This window comes from Rhinolophus ferrumequinum, chromosome 22 (assembly GCF_004115265.2).
Source record: "Rhinolophus ferrumequinum isolate MPI-CBG mRhiFer1 chromosome 22, mRhiFer1_v1.p, whole genome shotgun sequence".
Classification (NCBI taxonomy): Eukaryota; Metazoa; Chordata; class Mammalia; order Chiroptera; family Rhinolophidae; genus Rhinolophus; species Rhinolophus ferrumequinum.
Window position 1 is genome coordinate 41,119,378 of NC_046305.1, and position 26,786 is coordinate 41,146,163.

General features: G+C 33.5%; 1 protein-coding gene across 2 annotated transcripts in view; it reads left to right on the top strand.

Annotated features, from left to right (window-relative positions):
* STXBP3 (syntaxin binding protein 3) overlaps positions 1-25,364 on the top strand; it is a 48,500-nt gene extending 23,136 nt beyond the window's left edge. Inside the window, exons 8-19 of one of the 2 annotated variants that reach the window (XM_033093997.1) lie at positions 2,348-2,438; positions 5,182-5,306; positions 7,844-7,939; positions 8,073-8,130; positions 10,740-10,805; positions 11,374-11,454; positions 12,337-12,475; positions 12,993-13,099; positions 13,648-13,740; positions 15,505-15,590; positions 23,672-23,820; positions 24,624-25,363. In XM_033093997.1, the coding sequence (XP_032949888.1) occupies positions 2,348-2,438; positions 5,182-5,306; positions 7,844-7,939; positions 8,073-8,130; positions 10,740-10,805; positions 11,374-11,454; positions 12,337-12,475; positions 12,993-13,099; positions 13,648-13,740; positions 15,505-15,590; positions 23,672-23,820; positions 24,624-24,718 (1,186 nt within the window). In that variant the 3' untranslated portion in view covers positions 24,719-25,363. Of the gene's footprint in view, positions 1-2,347; positions 2,439-5,181; positions 5,307-7,843; positions 7,940-8,072; positions 8,131-10,739; positions 10,806-11,373; positions 11,455-12,336; positions 12,476-12,992; positions 13,100-13,647; positions 13,741-15,504; positions 15,591-23,671; positions 23,821-24,623 lie in introns of both variants that reach the window. The other variant, XM_033093999.1, reaches the window with a different exon arrangement.
* Positions 25,365-26,786: the final 1,422 nt, after the last annotated feature.

Here is a 26,786-nt window from a genome sequence, read left to right on the forward strand (position 1 = left end):
AATGTCTTTGTTGTCATATAGGGGCTACTACAGTCTTACATTTAATCTTTTATTAAGTTTTCACCAAATTTAAGCGGCCATATTATCTAGATACAGTTTAGAGTGTCTAAGTGTCTTTAGTATCTAATCCCAATGGCCATTTAAAATAGATTTTTGGGATTTTTTAAGAGGTAAAGTTTGACTTTAGTAGTATGTACCGTTATTTATTTGCCTCTTTTTAAAAATGAAGTTTACTGTTAAGTGCATAAATTATATATATGTATAGCTCGATGCATCATTCCAAAGTGGACATACCCGTCTAACCCACCAAGGTCGAGAAAGAGAGCATTAACAACATCTCAGAGGCCCCCCTCCTGATCCCTTCGAGTTACTGTCCTCTCTCCCTTCCCCAAAGGTAACTACGCTCCTGACTTTTAACACATATTTTAGGGTTGCCTGATTTTGAACTTGGTATAAATGGAATCATACGATAATGCTGTGTTTCTGGCTTCTTTGTTCAACATTATGTTCTGAGAGTCATCCATGTTGTTATGTGTAGCCAGGCAGCTTGGACTTTACTCTTTACGAGCTCTGTGACCCTTGTTTTCTGTTTCCTTATCTATGAAATCGGAACGACAATAGTACTCACCTTATAAGGTGTTGTTAAATGAGTTTAATACCTGTAAAGCACTAATAGTGTATGGCACTAATAAAATGGTAGTAGTGAATATACTATACTACTACTAATAAAGATTATCACTCATTTTTCTTTTAAAACGTTCTTTAAATATTAACATTTCTCAGGTTGGTTGAACTGTTTAATTTGAAATTCGTGTAGTGCTTTATATTTAAGTTGCATTACTCTTAAACCATTAAAAAAAATCTATTAGTTACTTAGAAAAAAATATAGTAAATCTCCTTAATTCAGGTGTTACCAAACAAGCTCTTTACTCATACCTCAGGTGTTGGAAACATTCTTTTTCTTATAGGTGATGTTCTAATTACATTCTGAACCCAGTGGGGCAGAGAGCTAATTGGCTTATCTTCTGCCAGAGTGCAATCTCCATTCAAGCTTCTGCTTTTGGTGATTAGCTCTGTTCAAGGACATGAGTAAATATAACCAATTTATAATTTAATATCTCACCTATGGACCTGTTTTGAGTTACTGTGATAGTTAAATAATCCAGGCTTTTAGAATCCCACTTGTTCTTTTGCAAAGTATTACTTTTATGCCTTATGGACTTTTAAAGTGTAATTCTAACATGAAATTATTACCTCTTGAGATAGTTTAAAACCAAATGTGTAATAAATTATTCTTTATAGTTGCTGCTTTATTTTTACGGTATAAAACCTAAAGATTTTTTAATACTTTGAAGCCCTCACAGTGAGACCATTTTTGAGGTCGGTGTGCTAATTGAAGAACCTTTTCCGACATCTTTCTGTAAATTTGGAAGTTCTACTCATGCCACTGATCATGAAGTTACAATTTAGAGTATGATTTTTATCATTTTAGAAGACAGTGATATATTAGATTTTATGCAAAAGACTATATTGGAAAGTGACTAAATGTTAGAGAGCATGTGGGGAAATCTCACACTTCTAGTGGGTGGGATAATTGGTCAGCTGATTTGGAGAATATATGGTAATATCTAGAAAAATTGAAAACATACATACTCTATGACCCAGCAATTATACTTCTAGATGTAATATATGTAGAGAAACATGTGTATGGAGATGTATGTACAAAGATATTTGTTTCAACATTGTTTGCAATAAGATAAAATAGAGAATGACTTAAATGTACATCTCGAGGGGAATGAATACATAGAATCTGGTATAATCATGATGGAATACTGTATCGAACTACAAATAAATAAATTTGATATATGTGTCAATGTATATAGATCTCAAATATATATATATATATATAAAACAGTAAAAAACATACAGTTAAAACATATAAAACAGTGTATATATGTACATATATAGAATATATATATGCATATATATGTGTGTATATACACACACACACACACACACACACATAACAGTAATGGTATGAAGCATACAAACTATATTCATGATAGTGGTTGCCGTGGGGATGGGGGAGTAGAAGAAGGGAAGAAGACCAGGAATTGGGGGGGAATAAAGGGAACCAAAATTTTATTTATCATATTTTATTTCCTTTATATTAAAAATATCTGAAGCATATATGATGTTTACATTTCTAAAATCCAGACAAAATTAGTATAATATATTTATATAAAATCTTTTAATAAATTACATGGTTTAATTTTAGAATTCAACTTTATGATATTGTAAAGTATGTCTTGAAAGAAAGATAATTGAGCATTTTTTCTGTTTCTAGTAAACCTCTAGATAATGCCAATAAGCTTGCGCAGCTTGTTGAAAAAAAACTTGAAAACTACTACAAGACTGATGAAAAGAGCCTAATAAAGGTAAAGTATAAAAGGCAAATAGTGGTTATGCATAGTCTGACTTATTTCTTTATAAACCGAAAAACTATTGTTCATTCATTTTCCAGTACTGATTTGGGAATCATTAGCATAGATTCCCAATATTGATTTGGAAATTATTAATATAGATGGTAGTGGAAACCTCAGTAGACAGGGTGTTCAGTGGGGAAGGTATGTGTTTTGAAATTAAGCACTGTGGCCAAATCCTGGCTCTGTCATTTAATTCATAGATATGTTAATTTAGGCAAATTGTGTAACTTCGCTGTGCCTAAGTTTTCTTATCTATAAAATGGGGGTAATGAGAGAATACCTATTTTATAAAGCAGTGGAAGCATTGAAAGAGTTAGTGCATGTAAAAGTTCTTAGAATAATGCTTGCCACTGAGCAAACATTTAGTAAATACAGTTATTCCTATTATTACTAGCTCTGTGACCTTGGATAAATTATTTACTCTGAGTTGTATTTTCTTCTATAAAATGGATGAGATAACATACCTTGCTTGGTTGATATGAAGATTAGGTGAATTAACATGTGTTTGGCACATACAAGATTTTAATAAATGACAGCTGTTACTGTCTTATGAAGATAGTCTAAAGTAACCAAAGACTAAGGTTGGAACCTGAGGAATTACCAGAATTTAGGCTTGGGTTGGGGAATGAAGAACGTGAGGAGACTGACAGAGGTGTGTCAGAGGGCTAGGAAGCCATATTACAGTAGCTAAAGAATGAAAGGAAGAAACTGTTGATTGTTTAAAAGAGGAGATGGGCAAAGAAACCACCAGTTACAATGCTATGTGATAAGTGGAATGAGAGAAAACATAGAATGTAATGGGAATGTAGGCTGGGGCTTAATCGTATTCTAACTGGAGTCCTAGGAGCCGTCCTAGAGGAACAGGCCCTTGAGCTTGAAGAATGAGTATGACGTGATAGAAGAGGGATTTTGTTGCTTGGATAACAGTATTTTGGGGGCAGATGTACAGAGAAAAAGGCACAGTCCACAATCAAACAACTCGGCTAGAATGGAGGGTATAAGCATAGTTATAATATTAGTTTAGAGCTTTATTACTGGTTTTTGGTTTGGATGCCTAGCGAAAGCTGCTGATAGTAGTTATGAGGACAATGGCTCAGTACACAGAGCACAGTAGATAGTCAATAAATGTCGAATAAGGGGAGAGATAGACAATGAGTATATTAGTAAATATCCCTTTAGTCCTTCATGATTTCTGTGAAAAAAAGGCAAAATCCACAGAAATAAATAAAACCTCCTTTCCATTCTTTCTGCCTGGGAAATTATACATTCTTTCAAATGCTTGATACCTTTCTTTTATTCAAGGACCTGATAAAATGTCACCTCCTTTTTGAAGCCTTTCCTTCAGGTCAAGTGATACTTCCTCCCACATATTGTCAGAATCCCAAGCCCTGATCTAGTACTTACGTATATTGTACTTTTTCCTATTCAAATTTCTGAAGACTCATAACTTCCATGTATTGAGGGCTTACTAACTGCCACACTGTGCTAAGTATTTCCCTGTATTGTTACATTTAAGCTTTATAATAGTCTTATAAGGAGAGGTTTTGATTATATTCTGTTTTATAAATGAGAATGCAGAGATAATTAGCAAGTTAAGCAATTTGTCCAAAATTGTACAGCAAGGAAGTGGTCAAGGCTGGACTCAATCAGCCTCTGGTCTGATTCCAGAGGCTGTGCTCTTAACCATATTGTCTCAAGATTTATTTAAATGAATGAATGGTTAATTTAAAAATGTTTCAAAGATCTATCCTATGTAGTTTACCTTTACTGTAAGTAAGTAAATAGGAAATGTTTGTCTAATGAGTTGTAGTTATCTCTTACTGCTTTGAATAAAAATCCAAATAATATATTACTTTTAAAAATGAAATATGAAAGATTGATATTAACAATTATTTTTCCCAGCAGTATTATTATTCACTGTTTAATAATTAGTACTGTTTGTGAATTAATGATAGCAAGGCTTTCATTGTGATTTATCACCTAGCTGGCAACAATATAATGTTTTTTTGGTTGATTTATTTTTAGCAATATAATATTTTTAAATAGCATAATGGTTAAGAGCACAGGCCATGGAGTGAAGCTGACCTGAATTTGAGTCTCTTACTACCTGTGTGATTTGGGCAAGTTAACTTTTTTTGATTTTTCAATTATAGTTGACATTCCGATATTATATTCACTTCAGGTATATAGCATAGTGCTTAGACATTTATATGACATATGAAGTGATCCTCCCTGATTCGGACAAGTTACTTTTAAGCCTTAATGCCCTCATTGTCAAATGGAGATAAGAATACCTGTCTCAGAGGGTTGCTGTAAGAATTAACTAATATATGTATTTCTTGCTTAGCACAATGTGTAGTAGCATCTGGTTATAATTTATATCTATTTTAGTGTTTATGGAGCTGAATTCCTAAGAAAACAGATTTACTGCAAACCAAGTGTTACTTTTTAAAAGGAATTTTCACAATACTGTATTATTGAATATAGATATTCTTAATCTAATTATGAAAGGTTTTGCTTTTGTAGTCTTGTTTTCCCCCTATTGTGCCATTCAGATTTTTCTGTCTTAATATAACTTCACAATCTTAAGAATGTGACAAAACTTAGGAAAAGTCTGTTTTTGTTTTCTAAGATATTGAATATGTGTTCAAACAAGGAAATTGAAGTTTAAGATAATTTTGTCTTATCATTCCAGGGTAAAACTCACTCCCAGCTCATAATAATTGATCGTGGCTTTGATCCTGTGTCCACTGTCCTGCATGAACTGACGTTTCAGGCAATGGCATATGATCTACTGCCGATTGAGAATGACACATACAAGCAAGTATAATTTGAAGGGCATGTAAAGGGCATATAGAAACGGGAGAGGATCTGAGCATTTAATAATTTGTGCAGGCACCAGAGAGCTAACTCTGACCTTTTTTATTTTTTATTCGGAGACTATATCCTTCTCTTTCCCCAATAACCATAATCTATTACACATTATCTTGACCTTGTAAGTTAATGCGTATGTTGACTGCTTTGAAGCCTTTTTTGGTATATTTGCTTCTTGAACTGTCTACAACAAAGCTACATTTAACCAGTGGAATTTGGACTTTTCACTTAGGTTAAGAGTAAATGCCATACCTATTACTCTATTTATGGAAGTAGTAACTATATTCAAACTGGTCATTCTGTAATTATTTTGAATCACACACCCAGAAGTCTCTGTATGTGTGTCTTGTCAGTGTAACGTATTTAAAGAGATTAGAAGACTGGAAAACTAAATAGGATGGCAATTGGGATAGACAATTTTACCAGTTTGGCACCTAGTATTGACTTAACCCTGATATAAGCATATTTACTTGAAAAGTAATGTGAAATAAAAAGCTACGTGAAAAATAAAATAGATTTTCTATTAAGGACCCATTTTATTCTTTGTGTATCATTTATTTGTGTGTATATGCATGTGCATATATATGTAACATGTTATTTGATATAATCTCTAAATCCAAATAGGCATTTTTCAGCTGAGATTTACTGTTTGAGCGTCGTAGTAAAAATGAAAATTAGTTTTCTGAAATTTCATAATTTAATTAATTTAGTAATTTTAATAGATTAAAAAGATCCAAATTCTTGTGATAAATATAATACTTAATATTTTTCTTAAACCAAATATATTGTTAAACTAATTTAATATTTTCTGTTGTATTTTAATTTGAATTCTGGTCAAATACTGGTTTCTTGAGTTTATGTTGTTTGTGTTAATGTTAGATGGCATGGAGAAATCAACAGCTTTTTTCTAGTATAAAAGTAGTTTCAAGCAGTTTATTCAGAATTTTCAGAAGGCATATTATTACCTCTCTTTACATAGGTCTCTAAAGCTGCATTGCTCAAGAGATTTACAAAAAAATTGAACTGATGGACTCTAAAGGATTTGCTTTCAGATTATAGACCTACCTTTCAGACATTTCTAACCTAGTATTTAAAATATTTATCTCTCTAGGTTTGCTAGCAAGCAAAGCAAGTTTTAATTTTTAAGAGTAAGGGAGCAACTTATTTTTTTTTAAAAGCCATCCATACTTTTTTTTTTTTTTTAATGAATCAAAGCACTCCAGGGATAAGACTTGATAGATGGAAGCATGAACTCCCTGCGGTTTGTGCTTCATCACAATTTTTAATGGAAGTAGAATACAAAGCAGGAAATTGTTACAAAGCAGGAAATTGTTAAGTACCCAGAATCTATTTTTCATCTTGGTGACTTCTTTAAATGTACTCTTAAAGTGGAATTGTCGTCTTTTAGTATTGTCAGGATTGTTATCTTAATCTTTGTGTATAAATCAAAGATTAAAGACATTGTATGAGTACAAAGTGACATTTTAAATGACAAAAGGACCACTATCCTTAGTACAGTCTTGTAATTAAGCACAGTCTTTCTACCCTTGGGCATCTGTAATTAAGACCACAGATAGGTAGATGGTTTTATAAGTGGGACCTGTAATTTTGGGGGCTATGGAAATGATTGTATTCATACAGCAGAAATCTACATTTATTGTCTGCAGTCCAGAGCTAGGAAAGCTCAGTGCCATTCTTCCTAATCTTGGCTCAGGAAATTGCCAGTCCCCTGAATGATTGAATCTCCTTAGTTTCCCAAATGGAAGGAGGCTATCTGCATAAAAAAGAGAAGGGAGAAATTAATTTGGACAAGCAGTCAGGAAGTCCATTTTAAGTTTTTTCATGAATCCCTTGAATTGCTGCTTAACTTCATTAGGACTCATTAAAGCAATCACAATTTTTTATGGCTACATTAGTTTTTCTCTCATTTTCTTTCTCATTCTTAAAGGAGATGTGCTTATAGGGTTAGGGAAGAATGTGGAAACATGATAAATGCTTGTGAATTTTGTACTAATTCCGAACATCTTCAGTATTTAATAGGCTACATTGGGGCTGATGTTTCTCGTTTTTACTTAATAGAAGTTTGATAGTTGTGCTGATGGTTACTAGTACATTAAAATCGTGTTTTTAAGCAATTAACACAAATCGTTAGTATACTCGGTCTTGTTCTTAAAGTTGATCGTGGAATGTTGAATTTTTGTTTCATAAAATACCATTTTGTTAACCTAAAACTATAATAATGACAACTAAATCTAACATTTGAAAGTAAGAATGTCTTGGTAGGCATAGCACTTTGATTTTTTTAATGTAAGGATAACAATATGCCTTAGTTTTGAGTAGGTCTTCATTATCCCCCTAAAATAGTGGATATGTACTCTTCAGTTCTTGAGCTTTGGTTTAAAATTTTTGTTTGTAAAAATGTTTCTTCCACTTTTTTTGGGGAAACAATAATCCAGAAGTTTTATACTTATGTCTACTTGTAGATATAAAACAGATGGGAAAGAAAAGGAGGCAATCCTTGAAGAAGACGATGACCTCTGGGTCAGAATTCGACATCGGCATATTGCAGTTGTGTTAGAGTATGTGAACCCATTTTAATTTTCATTCCATATTTTTTGGACCCTGAATACATGATAGTACATTTTGTAATCTTAAAATGTTTCTATAAAGAAGTACACCTTAGGAATTTAAAAAATTCTCTCAATTTGACAGGGAAATTCCAAAGCTTATGAAGGAAATTTCGTCAACAAAGAAAGCAACAGAAGGAAAGGTAAGAAGAGACTTATTTAACTTTCAAAGTAATACTGAAGGTGAATTTTAAAATTTGCTTAAAATTTTTATTTTGTTTAACTTTTCATTTTGGGAAATTTCTAACACAAAAGTAGAGCAAATGAATTCCCACGTACCTATAACCTAGCCTAAACAGTTAGCAACATTTTGCTAACTGTCTTGCTTCATTAAAGTTCATTTTTAAAAGGCTATTTAGCTCATTTTACCAATGTATTCTTGCTAAGTTTTTTATATTGAGGTATAATTTACCTAAGTAAAATGCACAAATCTTATGTGTATACTGAATAACTTTTTTATATATGTATATACACACATCAGAACCACAACCTAAATCAAGATATAGAACATTTCCATCATTCCAGAAGGTTACACAATGATACCATCTATGAATAAAGAAAGTTTAGCTTGATCCTTTTCAATCTTATTTTAAATTAATTTCATTAGTAGTTAATACCTCGTAGCTATATAATGTAGAAAAGAACTGGTGATAGAGTCTATTATTGTCTTATTCCTAACCTTAGGAGAAACATGTTTGATATTTTATCATTGAGTATTATGTTAGTTTTAGGTTGTTTAGGTATACCCTTTTTCAGATTAAGGAAGTTCCTCTCTATTCTTAATTTGCCAAAAGGTTTTTTTTTTTTTTAAATCAGGAATGAGTATTGGACTTCATCAAATACTTTCTCAGCATCTATTGAAATTATTTTTTTTCCTTTATTCTGTTAATGTGATAAATTACATTCATTGATTCTCTAACATTAAACCAACCATGCATTCCTGGAATAAACTCCACTTGGTCATGATACATTATTCTTTTCCTCTATCACTGGGTTCTATTTGCTGACATTTTGCTTAGGATGTTTGCTTCAAGGTTTATGAGAAATATTTCCCTGTAATACTCCTTTTTTTCTTTTTTTGTAATGTTCTTGTCAGGTTTTGGTAGCAAGATTATTGGTCTTTAAATGAGTTGTAATGCTTTCACTCATTTTATTCTCTGAAACTGTTTGTATAAGATTGTTATTATTAGTCCAATTATTGCTTGAAAGAAATTCACCAATTAAGTAGTCTGGACATGGAGTTTTCTTTGTGGGAAAGTCTTTAATTACAAGTTCTTTACTAGATATAAAGCTGTTCAGATTTTTAAGTTTTTCTTGTATCAGTTTTGAGATGTTGCATTTTTCAAGGGATTTGTCTATTACACCTGTGTTTTCAAATATCTTCTTATCCTTGCAGTGTCTGTAGAATTGGTAATTGTGTTCTATTAATTTAATCCTAATATTGTTAATTTGTGTTTTATCCCCTATACTATTACTATCCTCTCTATATATTAGTAATAGTTAAAAGAATCAACTTTTGGCTTTGTTGATTTCTTTTTTCGTATGTTAGTATTGTATTTAATTGATTTCTACTTTTTTATTTCCTTCCTTTAACTTTCTTTGGCTTAATTTGTTTTTCTAGCTTATTGAATTGGATGTCTAGAGCATTGATTTTTCAACCTTTTCTCTTTCCTTCTCAACATTGCTGTAGCTGTATCCCACAAATTTTTGAATAACTTATTTTAATTCAGCTCAAATGTTTTCTAACTTTCATTGTGATTTCTTCTTTGACTCATGTGTTACATAGGAATGAATATGTTTTTTAATTTCGAAGAGTTTGAGAATTTTCTACTTATCTTTCTGTCGCTGAGTTGAAATTTAGTTGTAATAGTGGCCAGAGGATGTGCACTGTGTGATTTCAGTCCTTTGCAATTTGTTCAGATTTGATTTGTGACCCACCATATGATCTAGTGTGGTCAGTACCCTATGTGTACTTAAAAAGAATATAAATTCTATGTGTCAATTAAATTAAGTTGATTTATCATGTTATTCAAATCTATTTACTGATTTTTTTTGTCTTTTTCTGTCAGTTACTGAGAGTAGTATATTAAAATCTTTGATTATGAATTAATCTGATTTTCTTTATAATCCTGTCAACTTTTGAAGCTGTATCAACTGATAAGGCCATGTTAATGAGAATCATTATAAATTTAAGATAGTTATCTTTGTTGAATTTATTCTTTTATCATCATAAAATGTCATTTTCTTATAATTTGCAATATTTCTTGCCTTAAAGCCTACTTCACCTGATAGTAATGTAGCCATTCCTGCTTTATTTTGGTTAGTGTTTACATAGTATATCTTTTTCCCATCCTTTGCTTAGAATTGTCTGTGTCTATATTTAAAATGTGCTTATTATAAAGAACTGTAGTTGATTTTTGTTTGTTTGTTCAATCTGACAGTCTTTGTATTTTAATTGGAATGCTAAGTCTGTATATATTTCATATAATTATTGATATAGTTGAATGAGCTATTTTTTATCCATTACCTGAAAGCTGTTGTCCTAATTTTGCCAATTTTATTTTTGTTTATGGAGTAATCTTGATATCATGTACTCTATCGTGGCTGAAACTAGAAATTTCTTGAATTTATTGTCTTAAAATTTGTCAAATATTTAATAAATTAACAAATATTTAAAACTACTGGATTTTAAAGTTGGTATATAGAATAACTGAATCATAAGTTTGATTTTAAAATGTTTGATTTTTCCTAGACATCGCTTAGTGCTCTTGCCCAACTGATGAAAAAGATGCCCCATTTCCGTAAACAGATTACCAAGGTAAGCATGTGACATACCTTATCATTTTTCGTTTATTTGTCCATCTAGTTCTATAGTCAATTTTAGCAGTGGATGTCATGGAATACTTGGTGTTAGCTGTCCTCTAAAACCTCACTGTAAGCCTGAGAAATAGCCCAAATATTTAAGCTTCCCAATAGTATTCTATTTAGAATCTAGATTTAGCCATATCCAACTTAAACTTTGTCTTTGTCTTGAACAGCCAAACAGAGAAAGTTTAGCATATATCAACTTAATAAGGAAATTCACCATTGGATTAACCAGTGGTGGTTGTTCCTTACCCGTAAACCCAACACAAAGTCAACCCTTTCATTCTGTTTTGTGCTGTCTGTTGATCGTCCCCTGTAGGTCATGTTAATTCTCACTTTTCTCCTTGTCTTGCTTTACATGGTACCGCCTTTCCACCCAAACCCATACTTACCTTCAAGCCAATCTCAGAAGTTAATATCGGTTGCACAAAAATAAATTAAAATGCTTTAAATGACTTCTTTTGCTTTAAATGATTTCTAAATGCTTTAAAATTTTTTAAATGATTTCTTCTGCTTTTCAGCAAGTTGTTCATCTTAACTTAGCAGAAGACTGCATGAATAAATTCAAGCTTAATATAGAAAAGCTCTGCAAAACTGAACAGGTATGTGCAGAGTCAGAAATACGTATGTTCATAATGGATTTCTTGAGTGAACTTTCTAAGGTAAAACCTAACTTTGCTCAATCAGTACAGTGCGCGGAGTCACAGAGTCTCTGTTAGAAGAGGACTCACCTAGGCCGTATTTACTACATCTTTCCCCACTGACAGTAACAAGTAGATAAATAGTATCATAGTAAGCAAGTCCCTCCTAACCTGTGATTAAGCATTTTTGGTTGAATGGGATGATTTAAGTGCTCGGAGCATTATTTCAGCGTACTATTGTTGGCAGGCTTTTCTCAGTGGATGCAGCATTTAATGTAGCAGCCTGCAGAGTACTGCATAGGCACTTTTAACTTGTTTTAAGAGGCTCCTCTATAATGCGAAATGGTTTAGGTCAGTGCTGTCTAATAGAAATAGAATGCAAGTCATGTGTAATTTTAAATATTCTTAAAAAGGTAAGAAACAAGGGTAGTTAATTTTAATAGTATATTTGACTTAACCCAATATATCCAAAATATTATTTCAACATGTAGTCAATATCAAAAAATTATTAGTAAAATATTTTACATATTTTTTATACCAAGTCTTCAAAATCTAGTGTTTTCATTTACAGCACATCTTAATTTAGCCCAGCCACATTTCATGTGCTCAGTAGCCACATGTGGCCCATGTCTACCATATCAGCACAGGTTTAGATTAATGATTCTCTTCTCTGAATTATTTTTTGACATTTTACATTTTCTTCAGTCAGTAGTTCACAAGTGATGCCCACGTTTTCCTGTGAAATGTCATCAGTATTCCATTAAAACTTGCCAAGATAATAAGATATTTTTAACTGAAGATGAATTTGGGTTATAGACCACTGACTATTTCATTTTCAATAAGGATCTGGCACTTGGAACTGACGCAGAAGGACAGAAGGTGAAAGATTCTATGCGAGTACTCCTTCCAGTTCTACTCAACAAAAGTCATGATAATTATGATAAAATAAGAGCAATCCTGCTCTATATCTTCAGTATTAATGGTAATGGAGACTTTGTTCATTTTCATGAATGTATTAGAATACCCAGCTCTAAAATCACTTTATAAGAAGTGGTTTAACTAAAGATCTTAAGAGAATCTTAGAAAATTCAAAGGTAATAGCTGAAGTTGGTTCAGATACAGTGGTACCTTGGTTTTCGAACGTAATTCATTCCGGAAGACCGTTCAAGTTATGAAACATTCGAAAACTGAGGCACGGTTTCCCCATAGAAAGTAATGCAAAAGGGATTCATCCATTCCAGACCTTTAAAATCAACCCCTAAAACTGAAAATTTAGCATGAGTTTTACTATCTAATGATACCATAGATCCATAAAATTTACAGTGTTCGAAAACCGAGGTACTATTGTAAATAAAAGGAAAAATATGAAATTGGGAGAAGACTAGAGTGTATGTAATTTAAATGTTTACTTTTTATTTAAAAAGCTTTATTCATGGGTATACCTTTAATCTAGAAATGATTGTGGTAGCAATTTTGTGACTCACTTTTACTTATCTAAGGAACTACGGAAGAAAATTTGGACAGGTTGATCCAGAATGTAAAGATAGAAAATGAGAGTGACATGATTCGTAACTGGAGTTACCTTGGTGTTCCCATTGTCCCTCCGGTAAGAAATCTTACGTTTTGTATATACTGACATATATATATATGCATGTGTAGTTGTTTGCATTAAATATGTTTTATTACGTGGGAATCCATGTGAACAGTCTTCTTAATTTTGCTCAATAGATTTGGTAACTAAAAAATTAAAATTTTGTTTTCTTTTCCATATATGAGTAATTTGGATAGATAACATCTTTCTAGTGAATTTATGTTTTAATGGCTTCATTTGTAATTTGCTATTCATGCTTTTCTCTTTATGATTCATTTATAGCAAATTTTGAAAGAACTATTTAGGATCTCATTCTTTCCCATCAAGTTTTATAGCACTTTTGAGTAAACATACATTTTGATGCTATTTTATTATTAAAGCACAAAATACTGTGAAGTTATGTAACCACACTTATTCAGGTTATTTGAGTAGGCATTTCTTAGTTTTAAATCAAATACAACATAGTATTTGCTGTAAATTAAATATCTTTGTTAGAAAACTCAGTAAGAGAATCTCACTAAATAAATTACTGGTTTTAAATTTTTTCCTCTAATTATTATTAGTCTCAACAAAGCAAACCATTAAGAAAGGATCGGTCTGCAGAAGAAACTTTTCAACTCTCTCGATGGACACCTTTTATCAAAGATATTTTGGAGGTAAAAGTCATTAGATTTTACTTATACCCTAAGTGCCCTTCTGTATTCTTTACTCTTTGTATGTTTATCTGTTACTCTGAACATATCCATGGGTCAGGAATTTTCTGCAGTACTGGTAGGGTTTACAAAAGAAGACTGTGTCTGGGATCAAGGGAGGAGAGTAAACTCTTGGAAGATTCTTTCCTGAAGACCTCAAACAAACTCACACCACTGACTGCCTCAAAATAAAAAAGTAAAGCACACACGTTTTATGGAAAAACTGCTGTTTTTTAAATAACTATATGTAGCAGAAATATAAATAATTTATTTGAATGAAGGTTCAAACAAAATAACATTTGTGTATGACCACTATTAGGAAATGTTAGAATCCAGTATTCTTGGAAATATATTTGTGACTAAAATGTGAACCTCACTATAGTTTGCTGTTATATCCAACAGATAGTTGATGCCTTTAGTACTATCTGCTTTTAGAAAATAATATTCTAAATCTATAATAATATTATGAGAAATTATAAAATGGACTAATAAAAATTGCATTATGAGCTCAATAAAATAACATTGATTCTTCAGTCATAATCATTTATTCCAATTTTCCTTTGACTTAAACCCCAGTTTCTACTTTCCTTTGGAATCTAATTGGACACAGTATATTACTAGGATTTTTCTGTTTTGCTTGGCTAATTTTGTCATTCACACGTACTTAATCATAGATGAAAAGTTTAAAGAATTTAGACTTTATTTTCTGCAACATAAGATTTTCTTTCTCTGACCCATGACAAAGATGTAGATCTAAGTAGTTTTTCTTGGCTGGTATTTTTAGAATAAGAATTGGCTTTAGAATAAGACCCTTCCACAAAGATTTGCATGATAAATTCAGAAAATCCACTTTGAGCTCAATGGCAATCTAAGACCTTCAGAATTTCTCCTAAAACTCCACTTCTTTATTTCCTGCAGTATTATTGAAATATTCTTGGATACTGAGTACCTGGTGCCCACTCCTATGTCCACTTATTAATACCATTTGTACTACCATGCTGTAAAGCAGTGGTCCCCAACCTTTTTTGATCATTCACACTTAACCATAAAAAATGTGAACATGAGCCTATAGCATAAGATTATTTATAAACTATATTACTATACTAACAAAACATAATCTATGTATACAATATATCCATACACATAAGTATATCCAATGTAACCCTTAAAAAAGGAAAATTTTATAAATGAAATGAAAAGGAAAATTTCCCCCATCCCCATGTATTGTCTTGTGTAGCCCTAGCCAGGGGTCACATCCTGTTTTAGAGCCACTGCTGAAGGGCAGGGCTTGGACACTGGTAGCCTAAGAGGCATGTCAGGACCAGGATGATATTTAGAATTCCCTAGCACTTTAGACATAAAGGTCCTGATAAGATACCTGGAGTCTTCACACCAATGTGGGGACCCTCCAAATGAAGAAATACAGGTATGCAATAAATACTGGTTTAATAAGTGATTGCATTAATATTTGAAGCGAGTAAGTTTTGTGAGTTTCAAAGAAAGGACTAACCTTATTTTATTGAATATTTATATATCCTAAAAATAAATAAATATATATATATATAGATAGATAGATAGGTAGATATATATAGATATAGATATAGATAGATATATATATCTCCTTATGGTCCTTAATTATAAATACACGTTTTGAGTTTTATGCAAAACAAACAAAAATATCCTAGAGTTTACAACATTTCTTGATGTGTTAACTCTTTTCTTCCCTAGGATGCCACTGATAATAGATTAGATTCAAAGGAATGGCCATATTGTTCCCAGTGTCCAGCAGTATGGAATGGCTCAGGAGCTGTAAGGTAAAACCTGTAAATGAGAGTCAGTGACATTTTCAGTGTGATATTACAGACTAATAATTGAAATGGTACACAGTACTCTTACATTGGCAATTCTCCTAGAACTCTAATCTGTTTTAAATGAGACCAGGTAAACTGTATGAAAATGTACTTTATTACAAAAAATATTTTCATGAAATTAAAAAAGTTTTTCCTCTCATTTTTTTTTTCTTTACATAGCAGAGGACATACCCTTTTTGATAATTTTTTTGGTGGTGAGATATTTGAAACATTCAGAAAGCTCTAGAGAAGATTATAATGCATACCCTTACACTCAGTGTCCAACTTAACAAATGAATCATAAATACAGTTCAATCATAAATACAAATCACTCTGATTTTGTTATTCTCCCTTTCTTCCCTATCCTGAATTTGGTGTTTATCATTCACCTATATATCTTTTACACATTTTCTACATATATTTGTATTATAAACAATGTATAGAGTTGTGTTTTGCAGGATTTTTCTTTTGGTCTTTGGCTTTTAGCTATTTAACTGTGATGTGTCTAGGTGGAGTTCTCTGTGTTTATTCTACCTGCAGTTCTTTGAGTTTCTTGAATCTACAAGTTAATACTTTTCATCAGATTTGGGAAACTTGCAGTTATTATTTCTTCAAATTTTTTTCTGCCCGTTTCTCTTTCCCTCTTCTCTTTTTGAAACTCCATTGCACTTATGTTGGAAGGTTTGACATTGTGTCATGGGTCACTGAGGCTGTGTTACTTTTCTTTCATCTTTTTTCTTTCAAATACAATATCTATTGATCCATCTGCAAGTTCTCCGATTCTTTCTTTTGATATCTCAAATGTGCTGTTGAGCCATCTAGTGATTTTTTTTTTTTTTCATTTCAGTTTTGTACTTCTCACATTTAGAATTTCCTTTTGGTTCTTTTTTAGTTTCCATTTCTCTTTTGAGATTTTCCATGGTTAAGTTGTTAGCATAATTTTCTTTAATTCATTTATCATATTTATAATACCTGCTTTGAAATTTGCTATATCTAACATCTGGGTCCACTCAGGTTTCTGTTGACTGCATTTTTCAAAAGTGTGGGTCACAGTTTACTGTTTCTTTACATACAAGGTCAGACAATTAAGTTCGCGAACTCATCCTAGAAAAACTATTACATACCTCATTGCTGAATATCACTACCGTCACCTTCAAAGTACTTCCCTTGGGAAGCTATGCACTAACTCTAGCGCCTAGTCCACCCTGCAAAGCAATTTTGGAACTCTTTTTCTGGAATGGCCATCAGAGCTGTCCTTGTATTACCCTTGATGTCCTGAATGTCATCAAAATGTCTTCCTTTCAATATTTTCTTTATCTTTGGGTAAAGAAAGAAGTCATTGGGGGCCAGATCAGGTGAGTAGGGAGGGTGTTCCAATACAGTTACTCGTTTACTGGCTAAAAACTCCCTTACAGACAGTGCCGTGTGAGCTGGTGCATTGTCATGATGCAAGAGCCATGAATTGTTGGCGAAAAGTTCAGGTCATCTAACTTTTTCATGCAGCCTTTTCAGCACTTCCAAATAGTAACTTTGGTTAACTGTCCAGTTGGTACAAATTCATAATGAATAATCCCTCTGATATCGAAAAAGGTTTGCAACATCATTGCAACAAATTCACAAACTTAATTGTCAGACCTTATATCTACTAATTTTTGGTTGAAAACTGGACCTTTTAGATAATGTATTGTGGTAACTCTAAATTGTGTTTTGTTTTAGTATTTTGTGTGGATTTAACCTGTGGGATCATTCTTCCCTGCACTGTGTAGCCACTGATGTCATTCAAGAGGTTTTTAATTTTAATTTTTTTGCTTGGCTCCTAATAGCTTCCCCCCCATGTTTGTGTAGTTTCGAGGTCAACTGGACAGACGTTGTGTTTAGACACCTCAAGCCTATAAAGCTTCTATCGTTTGCTTATCAAGCTAAGTGTGGGTTAAGGAATGCATTCCATGTCACAATCAGTTTTTGAGTCTCTTTTTCTTTATTTTTTCCCCTGGGCTTTCTCAGACTTTCCCTGCACATGCAGTTTGACGGTCAGCTAAGGAAGGATGTATGGAGAGCTTGTCCTAACCATCTTTGGTTTTCTTACATGCAGAATTTCTCCATTAAATTTCTGGATGATTTGCTGACCAAAACATTGGGCTACCAAAGCTGCATGCTTCCTGCTCTGAACCAGATCTGCCATTTTTAACCAGCAAAGCTGCAAGATTTTGCACTCCCTCTGCCACCCTACCTCAAATCAAGTATTCACCTGGGTCAGGAAAGCTGGTGGTTTTCACAACCAGCCTCAAGTCAGTAGAGCTATAGTTTTTGCTAACTGATTTGGGGGAACGGTGGGAATTGGGTGCAGCCTCAGGCTAGAAGGTCACGTGGTCACCATCACCATTCTTACTTGATATGCTGGCATATGTTCAAAAGTAAGTGCTTCTCAGCTTGTTGTCTGGCTGAGGCTGATTTCCAGGTGACCTGAAATTTTTTTCCTCCACAATTTCACCTTGGTCTATACTTGTTTTCTTGGAGGGGAATCTCCTGACCACCTATTCTACCATGACTGCAAGTTTTCTCTGTAGTTGTGTTTTTATACAGTGTAAATGGCGTCATATTGTATGTGTCCTCCTGCATCTAGCTTTTTTTGTTTCCCTCAACATTATGTTTGTGAAGTTTATCCCACATTGATACATGTATAAATGTTCACTCCTGGTTCGTATATGCTTATATGAGTATCACAATTTATTCCTCTGTTTTCCACGCAGTGGAAATTTAGGCTGTGTCAAAACTGGCGCCACGTGCAGTGAGCATTCTTGTACATTTACATGTATTTGAGTGTTTCTCTAGGGTGCTTCTCTTGGACTGAGGACTTTTTATATAGTTTTATTTTTTCCTTTTCTACTGGTTTGGAAGTTACATATTCTATTTGTATATTTGTAGCAGTTATCCTTAGAATTTTTGTACACTTTGACTCAACAAAGTTGAGATTAATTAATATCTCTTGAATTATCTCTTGAATCCCTCCTCTTGAACAACACAAGAACCTCAGAACAGTTTAGTTCAAGCCACATACCTTTTTAATGTTATCTTAACGCTTTATTTTTGCTCACCTTACATCTTTTTTACTTCTCAAATTAATGATCAGCATTATTATCTTTTTTTAGTTGTCTGTTACGTTAACGACCACTCATTGCTCACCACTCCTTCTTACATCCCCTTTCTGGAGCTCAGTTACCTTCTTTTTTTTTATTTTTTTATTTCAGGTGTACAAAACAATGTAATACACATTTATACACCTCACAAGGTAATAACCCCCGTCCCCCATTCTACTAACCTTCTGATATCATATGTCGCTGTTACAGTTTCACTGACTCTATTCCTTATGCTGTACTCCTTCCTGTGAATATATATATATGTATGTATGTGTGTGTGTGTGTGTGTGTGTGTGTGTGTATATATATTTGACATTCAGTATTATTCAGCTTCATGTGTACAGTGGTCAGGCACCTACACCGTCCATGAAGTGGTCTCCCTAATAAGACAAGTGTCCAGCGGATACCCTACAAAATCTTTACAACGTTATTGATTATATTCCCCAAACTGTATTTCGTATCCCCGTGGCAATCGTCGTTACCAATTGTGCTTTCTAATCCCCTCACCCTCTCCCTCGTCCCCAACCCCCTCCCAACTAGCAACCCTCAGTTTTTTCTCTATATCTCTGAGACTGTTTCTGATTAGTTTGTTCATTTGTTCTGTTCTTTAGATTCCACATATAGGTGAGATCATATGGTATTTGTCTTTCTTCGTCTGACTTATTTCACTTAGCATAATATTCTCTAGATCCATCCATATTGTTAAGATATTCTTCTTTATGGCGGAGTAATACTCCATTGTATTACAATGTATCACATTGTATATACATCCAGTCGTCTACCAATGGGTCTACCAATGGGCATTTCGGTATTTCCAGTTCTTGGCTATTGTGAATAGCTCTGCATAAGCATGAATTTTTTCAAATTAGCGTTTTGGATTTCTCTAGATACAGTTACGTTTTTTTCTGAAGCATATCCTTTAGAAATTTCTTTAGTGTGGGTCTGTTGGTGGTAGAGACTTTATGGTTTTCTCTGTCTGAAAATATCTTCATTTTTCTTACATGATATTCTTATATGATGGCTATAAATTTCTAGGTTCACGGTAATTTTCACTCAACACGTTGAGATGTTATTCTGCTGTTTCTTGGTTTCTATTTTAAACTTTTGGGAAGGTATGTGTATGGGGGCAGGTTGTTTCTGCCACTTTTGTCATGGGTAATTTTTCCTTTTCTTTTTGGTTGCTTTTCGTCTTTGGTATTGGGAAACACACTGAATCTGAGGTTTCTTATCTTTCATAAATTCTTCAAATATTGCCACTTTGGCAGTCTTGGTTTTGTTCAGATACCTCATTCTATCTTCATGTCTTGTAATTTCTCAAGCTTTAACATTTCTTTTACTTTTTGTGTTTCATTCTGGAAATTTTTCTTCAGATTTGGTTTTCAATTCTTCAGCTCTCTCTTAAGTTTGTGTCCAACCTGCTGAGTGAGCTATTTTTTAAATGTCTGTGTTCAGTGACTATTTTGAAATTTTAAAAGTTCTGTTTCTTTTTCAAATATGCTTGGAATTTTTTGTTATTATTTTATCATACTTTCTGTATTTTTTCATTTCTCCATTTGTCATTTATATTAAACAAAAATTTTAACTTCCACAGCTGAAAGCCTTTTTTGCTAGCAAAAAAGACCGGTCTTGGGGCATGAGTCTAAACCAGCCTCAGCGAGGCTAGGTAGGAAAGACAGCCAAGTCCGCTGTCCTGGAGTTTTGCAAGCTCCGAGGAGTTTTTATACATCAAGTAGGGGACAGAAAGATGTAAGCCGTTCTGCTGGGATGGGCTCAGCAGAGTCCCTGAAGCTCATGTGTCAACAAGAAGCAGAGACTCCCAGGGTTCAACTGCGCCTGACTAGTCTCTCTTTTAGGATAATCTTGGAAATGGCCACTTGGCAGTTAATGTAATAATTTAACATACACAAAGGATGTGGGCAGTCTTTTGTTGGTTTTGTACTGGAGTTGTTAACTGACTCCTTTGTGTCTCTTCCTTTCAGCCTCTGACCTGCTGTAATTTAATTTAGGACATCTCAGAATTTTCTCCTTGTGATTTATCATTTTAAACACACTTAATTTTAGTCTTATTTTTAATAATTTTAATATGTGGCATTCTTTGGAGTCTAATTCTGCTGCTTTTTATTTCTGCAGACACTTAAGGTTGCATATTTCCTCATGGGTTTAATAATTGTGGATTCTGATTTATTTCAGTAGCTGGGGTTGAAAGTGGGTGCCTTCAGAAAGGTTTTGCATTTACTTCTGCCAGGATTAGAGACATTTTTATGTATTAATTTCTCAGTTGGGCTTCTCCAGGCCCTGAAGGTAGTGGAAATTAGAACTCGCGAGAGAAAGGCCTGGGTTGGAATTATCATCTTCTTGGTCATCTCCCCTTGCTTTTGAGGGTGTCCTGAGCTTATGGAGGGCTGTCAACTCCCAGTCGCTACTTTGCACAGTACCTCAGGTTTTGTCTCCTTTGTTCGTTAAACAGATAAACACCTAAACCCCTTGTTTGCTAAGATTAGACTAATATTCCACAAGGCAGACCAAGCCTCCCGACAGTTTACCACTCTAGTTTTTAGCTTCCTTTTTACTGCTGACTCCTGGAGGTTTCTTTTACTTGTTTACTTTCAGCTGTGCTTTCAAAAAGATGTTTGCTCTTATTTTAACCAACACATCTGGGTGCTTTTTTAGAGTGAGATGTTCAGGATCTAGCATTTTAATTATTAGTATTGTATCTATCATAGTGTAAAATACTAGCAGAGTTATATTACACGTGTGTGTGAAACAAATAGAATCACATTGTCCTAAAATTGCGATTCAGAAGTTTAAAAATTGCTAGAATCACATAATTGTTTTGAGCAGTGTATGTCCTTTACTTTTGTTTTCTCACTCTATTTCTTCCTCTTTTGAAAAAGTTTTTAAACCTAAGTTGTACTTTTAGTATATCCTTGATTTATTTTCTGTGGGAACCAAGACTGTATCTTGTTCCTGTTCCATATTTCAAAACTAGCAATTAATTCCCTTTTCCTGTTATACCTCCTCATTCCTTAAGATGGCAGATGGAAGTTGTCATCTCAAAGGCTAGACTAAGAACGTTTACTGTGGGATCCTACATTGCAGGGTCTTAGAGGTTATCTAGAACATGGTTTCCGAAGTAGGTAGCAAGATGATCTATTGGGTACTTATTTTTACCTTGAAAAGGGAGAAATTAAGCTTTATTGATAATAATATATTACTAGTATATACATACTAGTACACATATAATTTATAAACTAATGTACATTTTAACATGTACATAAATGTTAATTTTGAAATATTTATTTACTTTTCAAATAAAAGCTCAAAATTTTTACCCGTGGATATGGGAACAATAAAGGTGACCTTTATGCTCTACATCAGTGCCACCCAATAGAACTTCCTTGCAGTGATGGAATGTCCTGTATCTGCATTGTCTGTTATGATAGCCACCAGCCACATGTAGCTACTGAGCACTTGATATGTGGCTGGTGTGACTGAGGAACTGAATCTTAAATTTCATTTAATTTCAATTAATTTAAATTTAAGTAGCCTCATGTGGCTAGTGGCTACTGTATTGGACAGTGCGGATATAGAGCAATCAGGGAGGAAATGGCAGAAATAATGGCTACTATTTATTGAGTGCTTTCCTGGTACCAGATTCCATACTTAGTGTTTTCCATACATTATGTCATTTAATCTTGAAAACAACCCTTGAAGTTTAGAGAGAGGTTAAGCAACTTGCTGAAAGTCATACTGAACTAGAAAGAAGCAGAATCAGAGTTGAAACCCAGGTCTAACTCTTTTTAACAGCTTTATTGAGGTATAATTGATTTAATAACATTGCATGTGTTTAAGGTATACAACTTGATATTTTGATATGTATACATTGTGAAATGATCACCACAAGCTAATTAATATATCCTTCATTCCACATAGTTAACGTTTTGGTTTTTTTTTCTGGTGAAAAGACTGAATTTAAGATCTACCCTCTTTCAAAAATTTCAAGCATACAATACAGTGTTGTTAACTACAGTCACCGCGCTGTACATTAGATCTCTAGAACTTACTCAGCTTGCAGAACTGAAACTATGCCCTTAACCAACGTCACCTCATTTCCCTGTCCCCCAGCTGCTGGCAGCTAACATTCTGTTCTCTGCACCCATGAGTTTGATTGTTTTCGATTCCAGATATAAATGAGATCATGCAGTATTCGTCTTTCTAAGTCTGGCTTATTTCACTTAGCACAGTGTCTTCCAGGTCCATCCACGTTGTTGCAAGTGGCAGAATTTCCTTTTTTTAAAAAAAGCTGAATAATACTCCATTGTATATACACACATCAAATTTTCTTTATCCATTTGTCCATCAAAGGGCGTTTAGTTGTTTCCATATCTTGGCTGTTGTGACTGATGCTGCAATGAACACGGGGTGCAGAGATGTCTTCAATATCCAGTGTCTCCTGCCATTATACATTACTGAGCTCCAGCGATGGACGTCCCAGTGCCACATCAGCTCCAAACCAGTCCTGTGACTGCCACCCCCTCCCCATGTCTTTAAAACCCTATTATTTCTATGCTACTCCCCCCATTTTTTTTTTTAACTTCAAGAAGTCACATACTTTTCAGGTATATTACTTCTTTTAAGTAAGAGAAGGCATTAGTTCTGTTTTATAGGTAAAACTGCTGAGCTAGATTTTGAGTGATTTGTCTACTCTATCAGATCGAAATTAAACTTGAAGTGGGGCTGTCCTGCCTAATTCTTGATGCCCAGTTATACCGTAGTTAAGTCGTTTCCTTAAAATCAGTATAATTGGTGCCAAATTTGAGTTGGCTTGAGTTAGGCTTTTTTAAAAGTCTATAAGCAGTATGGCTTTGGAAAATTTTTTTAACATGTTTGTGTTTTTTTATTTTTTAGTGCTCGCCAGAAACCCAGAGCTAATTATTTAGAGGACCGAAAAAATGGGTCAAAGCTGATTGTTTTTGTAATTGGAGGAATTACATACTCTGAAATGCGTTGTGCTTATGAAGTTTCTCAGGCACATAAATCCTGTGAAGTTATTATTGGTAAGACTTGTTTTCCTCTTTTCTGTTTTTTTTAAACAAACTCTAAATTACAAAATATATATGTAAAACTTTATCTTGTATTTTACTTTTAGAACTAAATTGTTGAATGCATAAAAACTGTTTAATCATAGTATATTTTAGCTCATGTTCTAAACAGAGCTTTTCCTGATTGACCTTCTTGATAATTTTCATTTTTAAATTGCCTGTCTTTGAGGGAATGAGTTTCAAAATACTATATTCTTTAAATATTATTGAATATGTCCTTTAAAATATTATGTTCTATACTTTTCTTGCTTTCATCATTAAATAATTTTTGAGACATTTCTACTACAGAAACATTTTCAATTATTTTGTGGGTGTGTACTGAAATTGGCAAGGCCTATATGGAATTTAGTTTTAGAATTTCAGTCAAAACCACTGATACATAAACTCTCCTGAGCCAAGCCTCTATCTGCAATATTGCTTAATGGTTCTCTGTGATTAACCTGTTATACCTCACAGGTCATGAGGGTAGAGAAACTTCAAATTTTGCTTTTCGGTATATTAATATGTAGCACAAAGTAGACAAAGCACTAGTAGTGAGTGGTATTTCTAAAGGTTTACTGAGCATGCTCACAAAGGAGGAGGACTGAAATACTTTATAGTGTATAGTATAGGCAGATTTCAGGAAGGTGTCTTATAGAAATTTTGTTGTATTACCCCAAGCTACTGCACTTTGCGTATTTGAAGGACATGATAATATAATTAGCCAAGGAAAATCGATTAACTGCTGGCCTCTGAAAATTTATCTTTTCCCCTACCAGGTTCCACGCATATTTTAACACCGAAAAAGCTGTTGGATGATGTAAAGATGCTGAATAAATCCAAGGATAAAGTCTCCCTTATTAAGGATGAATAGCATTTTTTTTGAGGGGAGGGAGTTGGAGATTCTTGTTAATATGTTTAACTAAAGTAGATTAAGACGATGTTGCTATCATGTAATTTAAACAATGTAAATATTTTATAGAATAATGACTTTTCAAATCTATTTCTTAAAGGACTGTTTATGATTACATATAATTGGATTTGACACTTAATAATTTAAATATTGTTGATGCTTCATAGATGATAAGAAAAAATGTTAAAATGCTTTCTAAAAGGAAATTTTTTTCACCTTTGGAACAGAATATATTAGAGTTGTGCGTAATTTTTCACAGCTACCTCTGTACATATTTACTATTTGTTAGATACTTACCTGTCTTATGATGAAGTGTAGATTTTTGGGAAAGAATGACTTTAAATGGAAAGGTTATAAATGTAAAAACTGTAAATGTGTACGTGTGATAGAATTATTTCCTATGAGTGCAGTTTTTCTTTCAGCTGAAATTCATAATTTCTTTTATGTGTAAAATAATTCAGTCATTACAGAATGATTGCACAGTGTATACTGTCTTGTTAGATACTTCTAAAGAACACAATTTTATATAACTTTGAAATCATGTATGTTTAAATTGGAAAACCAAAAAGAATCATGAACATTCTAAGAGAAAATAAATATATAGTTACAAAAATTATCTTGGTGTTTTTGGGGGGAAGTTAGGAAGTTGAAAAGTTCTAAGTCAGGGAGTTTCAAAGAAGAAAAAGAATGGACCAGCAATCTTCCCACCAAGATAACCCCTGTTGGCTCTTAAAAAAAAATAATATAAGGTTGGATAATACTTAACAACAGTGATATGTTCTGAGAAATGTGTCGTTAGGTGATTTTGTCCTTGTGCCGACATCGAAGGCACTTACACACGCCTAGATGGCACAGCCTCCTGCACACCCAGGCTGTAGGGTAGAGCCCATTGCTCCTAGGCTACAAACCTGTACAACATGTTACTGCACAAAACATGAGATTAAATCAGTCACAAGAGAAAATGATGCAATCAAGTGACATGATAAACACAGGATGTATGAGGCTGCTGCTTGTGTAACATTGCATACTGTTTTACAGCAAACTTTTTTTATAAATAGAAAGTATGCTCTAAAATAATTAAAAGTATAGTATAGTAAATACATAAACCAGTAACAGTCATTTATTACCATTACCAAGCATTACATACTGTACATAATTACATGTGCTGTACTCTGTACGACTGGCAGTGCAGTAGGTTTGTTTACACCAGCATGACCACAAACATGTGACTAATGCCTTCTGCTATGACATTGTGGCAGCTGTGATGTCACTAGGTGAGGGAATTTTCCAGCTCCAGTATAGTCTTATGGGACCACTGTCATGTATGTGGTCCATTGTTGACCGAAGCGCTGTTATGCAATTCATGACTATATAAGGATGTCTGCACACACGTTACACAAAGGGAGTATGTGTTACACAAGAAGGACATCTTCATTTCAAACCTGTCCTTTTACCTGCCCTTAGTGTACTGTCGTATGATAGGCCATAATTTTAAATATCACTCGTCTTCAGAGTTTTGCTCTTGCAAATAATGCTGCATTGTTAGGGTACATTTGCAAACTTACACAAATATTTCTATAATATAAATTTCTAGCAATGACATAGCTGGTCAAAGTATTTGTGCATTTAAAATACTAACATATACACATTTTTAATTTTTATGCAGATCATCACTTTTCCTTTATGGCTTCTGAATTTTATGTTGTACTTAGAAATACCTTTTGCACCCAAGGTTATTAATTCACCCATTGTTTCTTCTAGAACATTTTGATTGTTTCATTTCCTTTTTTACAGGTAACCCATCCATCTGGAATTGAGTTTAGTGTGAGAGTGTATGCTAGATATTGTCTCTTAGCACTTGGGATTATGTCCTATGCCTCCCTTTCCCATACCACAGGGGATGAAAGGCTAAAAATGAAGTTTTTCAGATTAGTAGGGTTCTGAAGGTTAGATTCTGCAAATGATTTGCATTTGGTCAAGATTTGGGAGGTAAGAGGCAGAGGCCATATACCGTGGCTACGCCAATGAC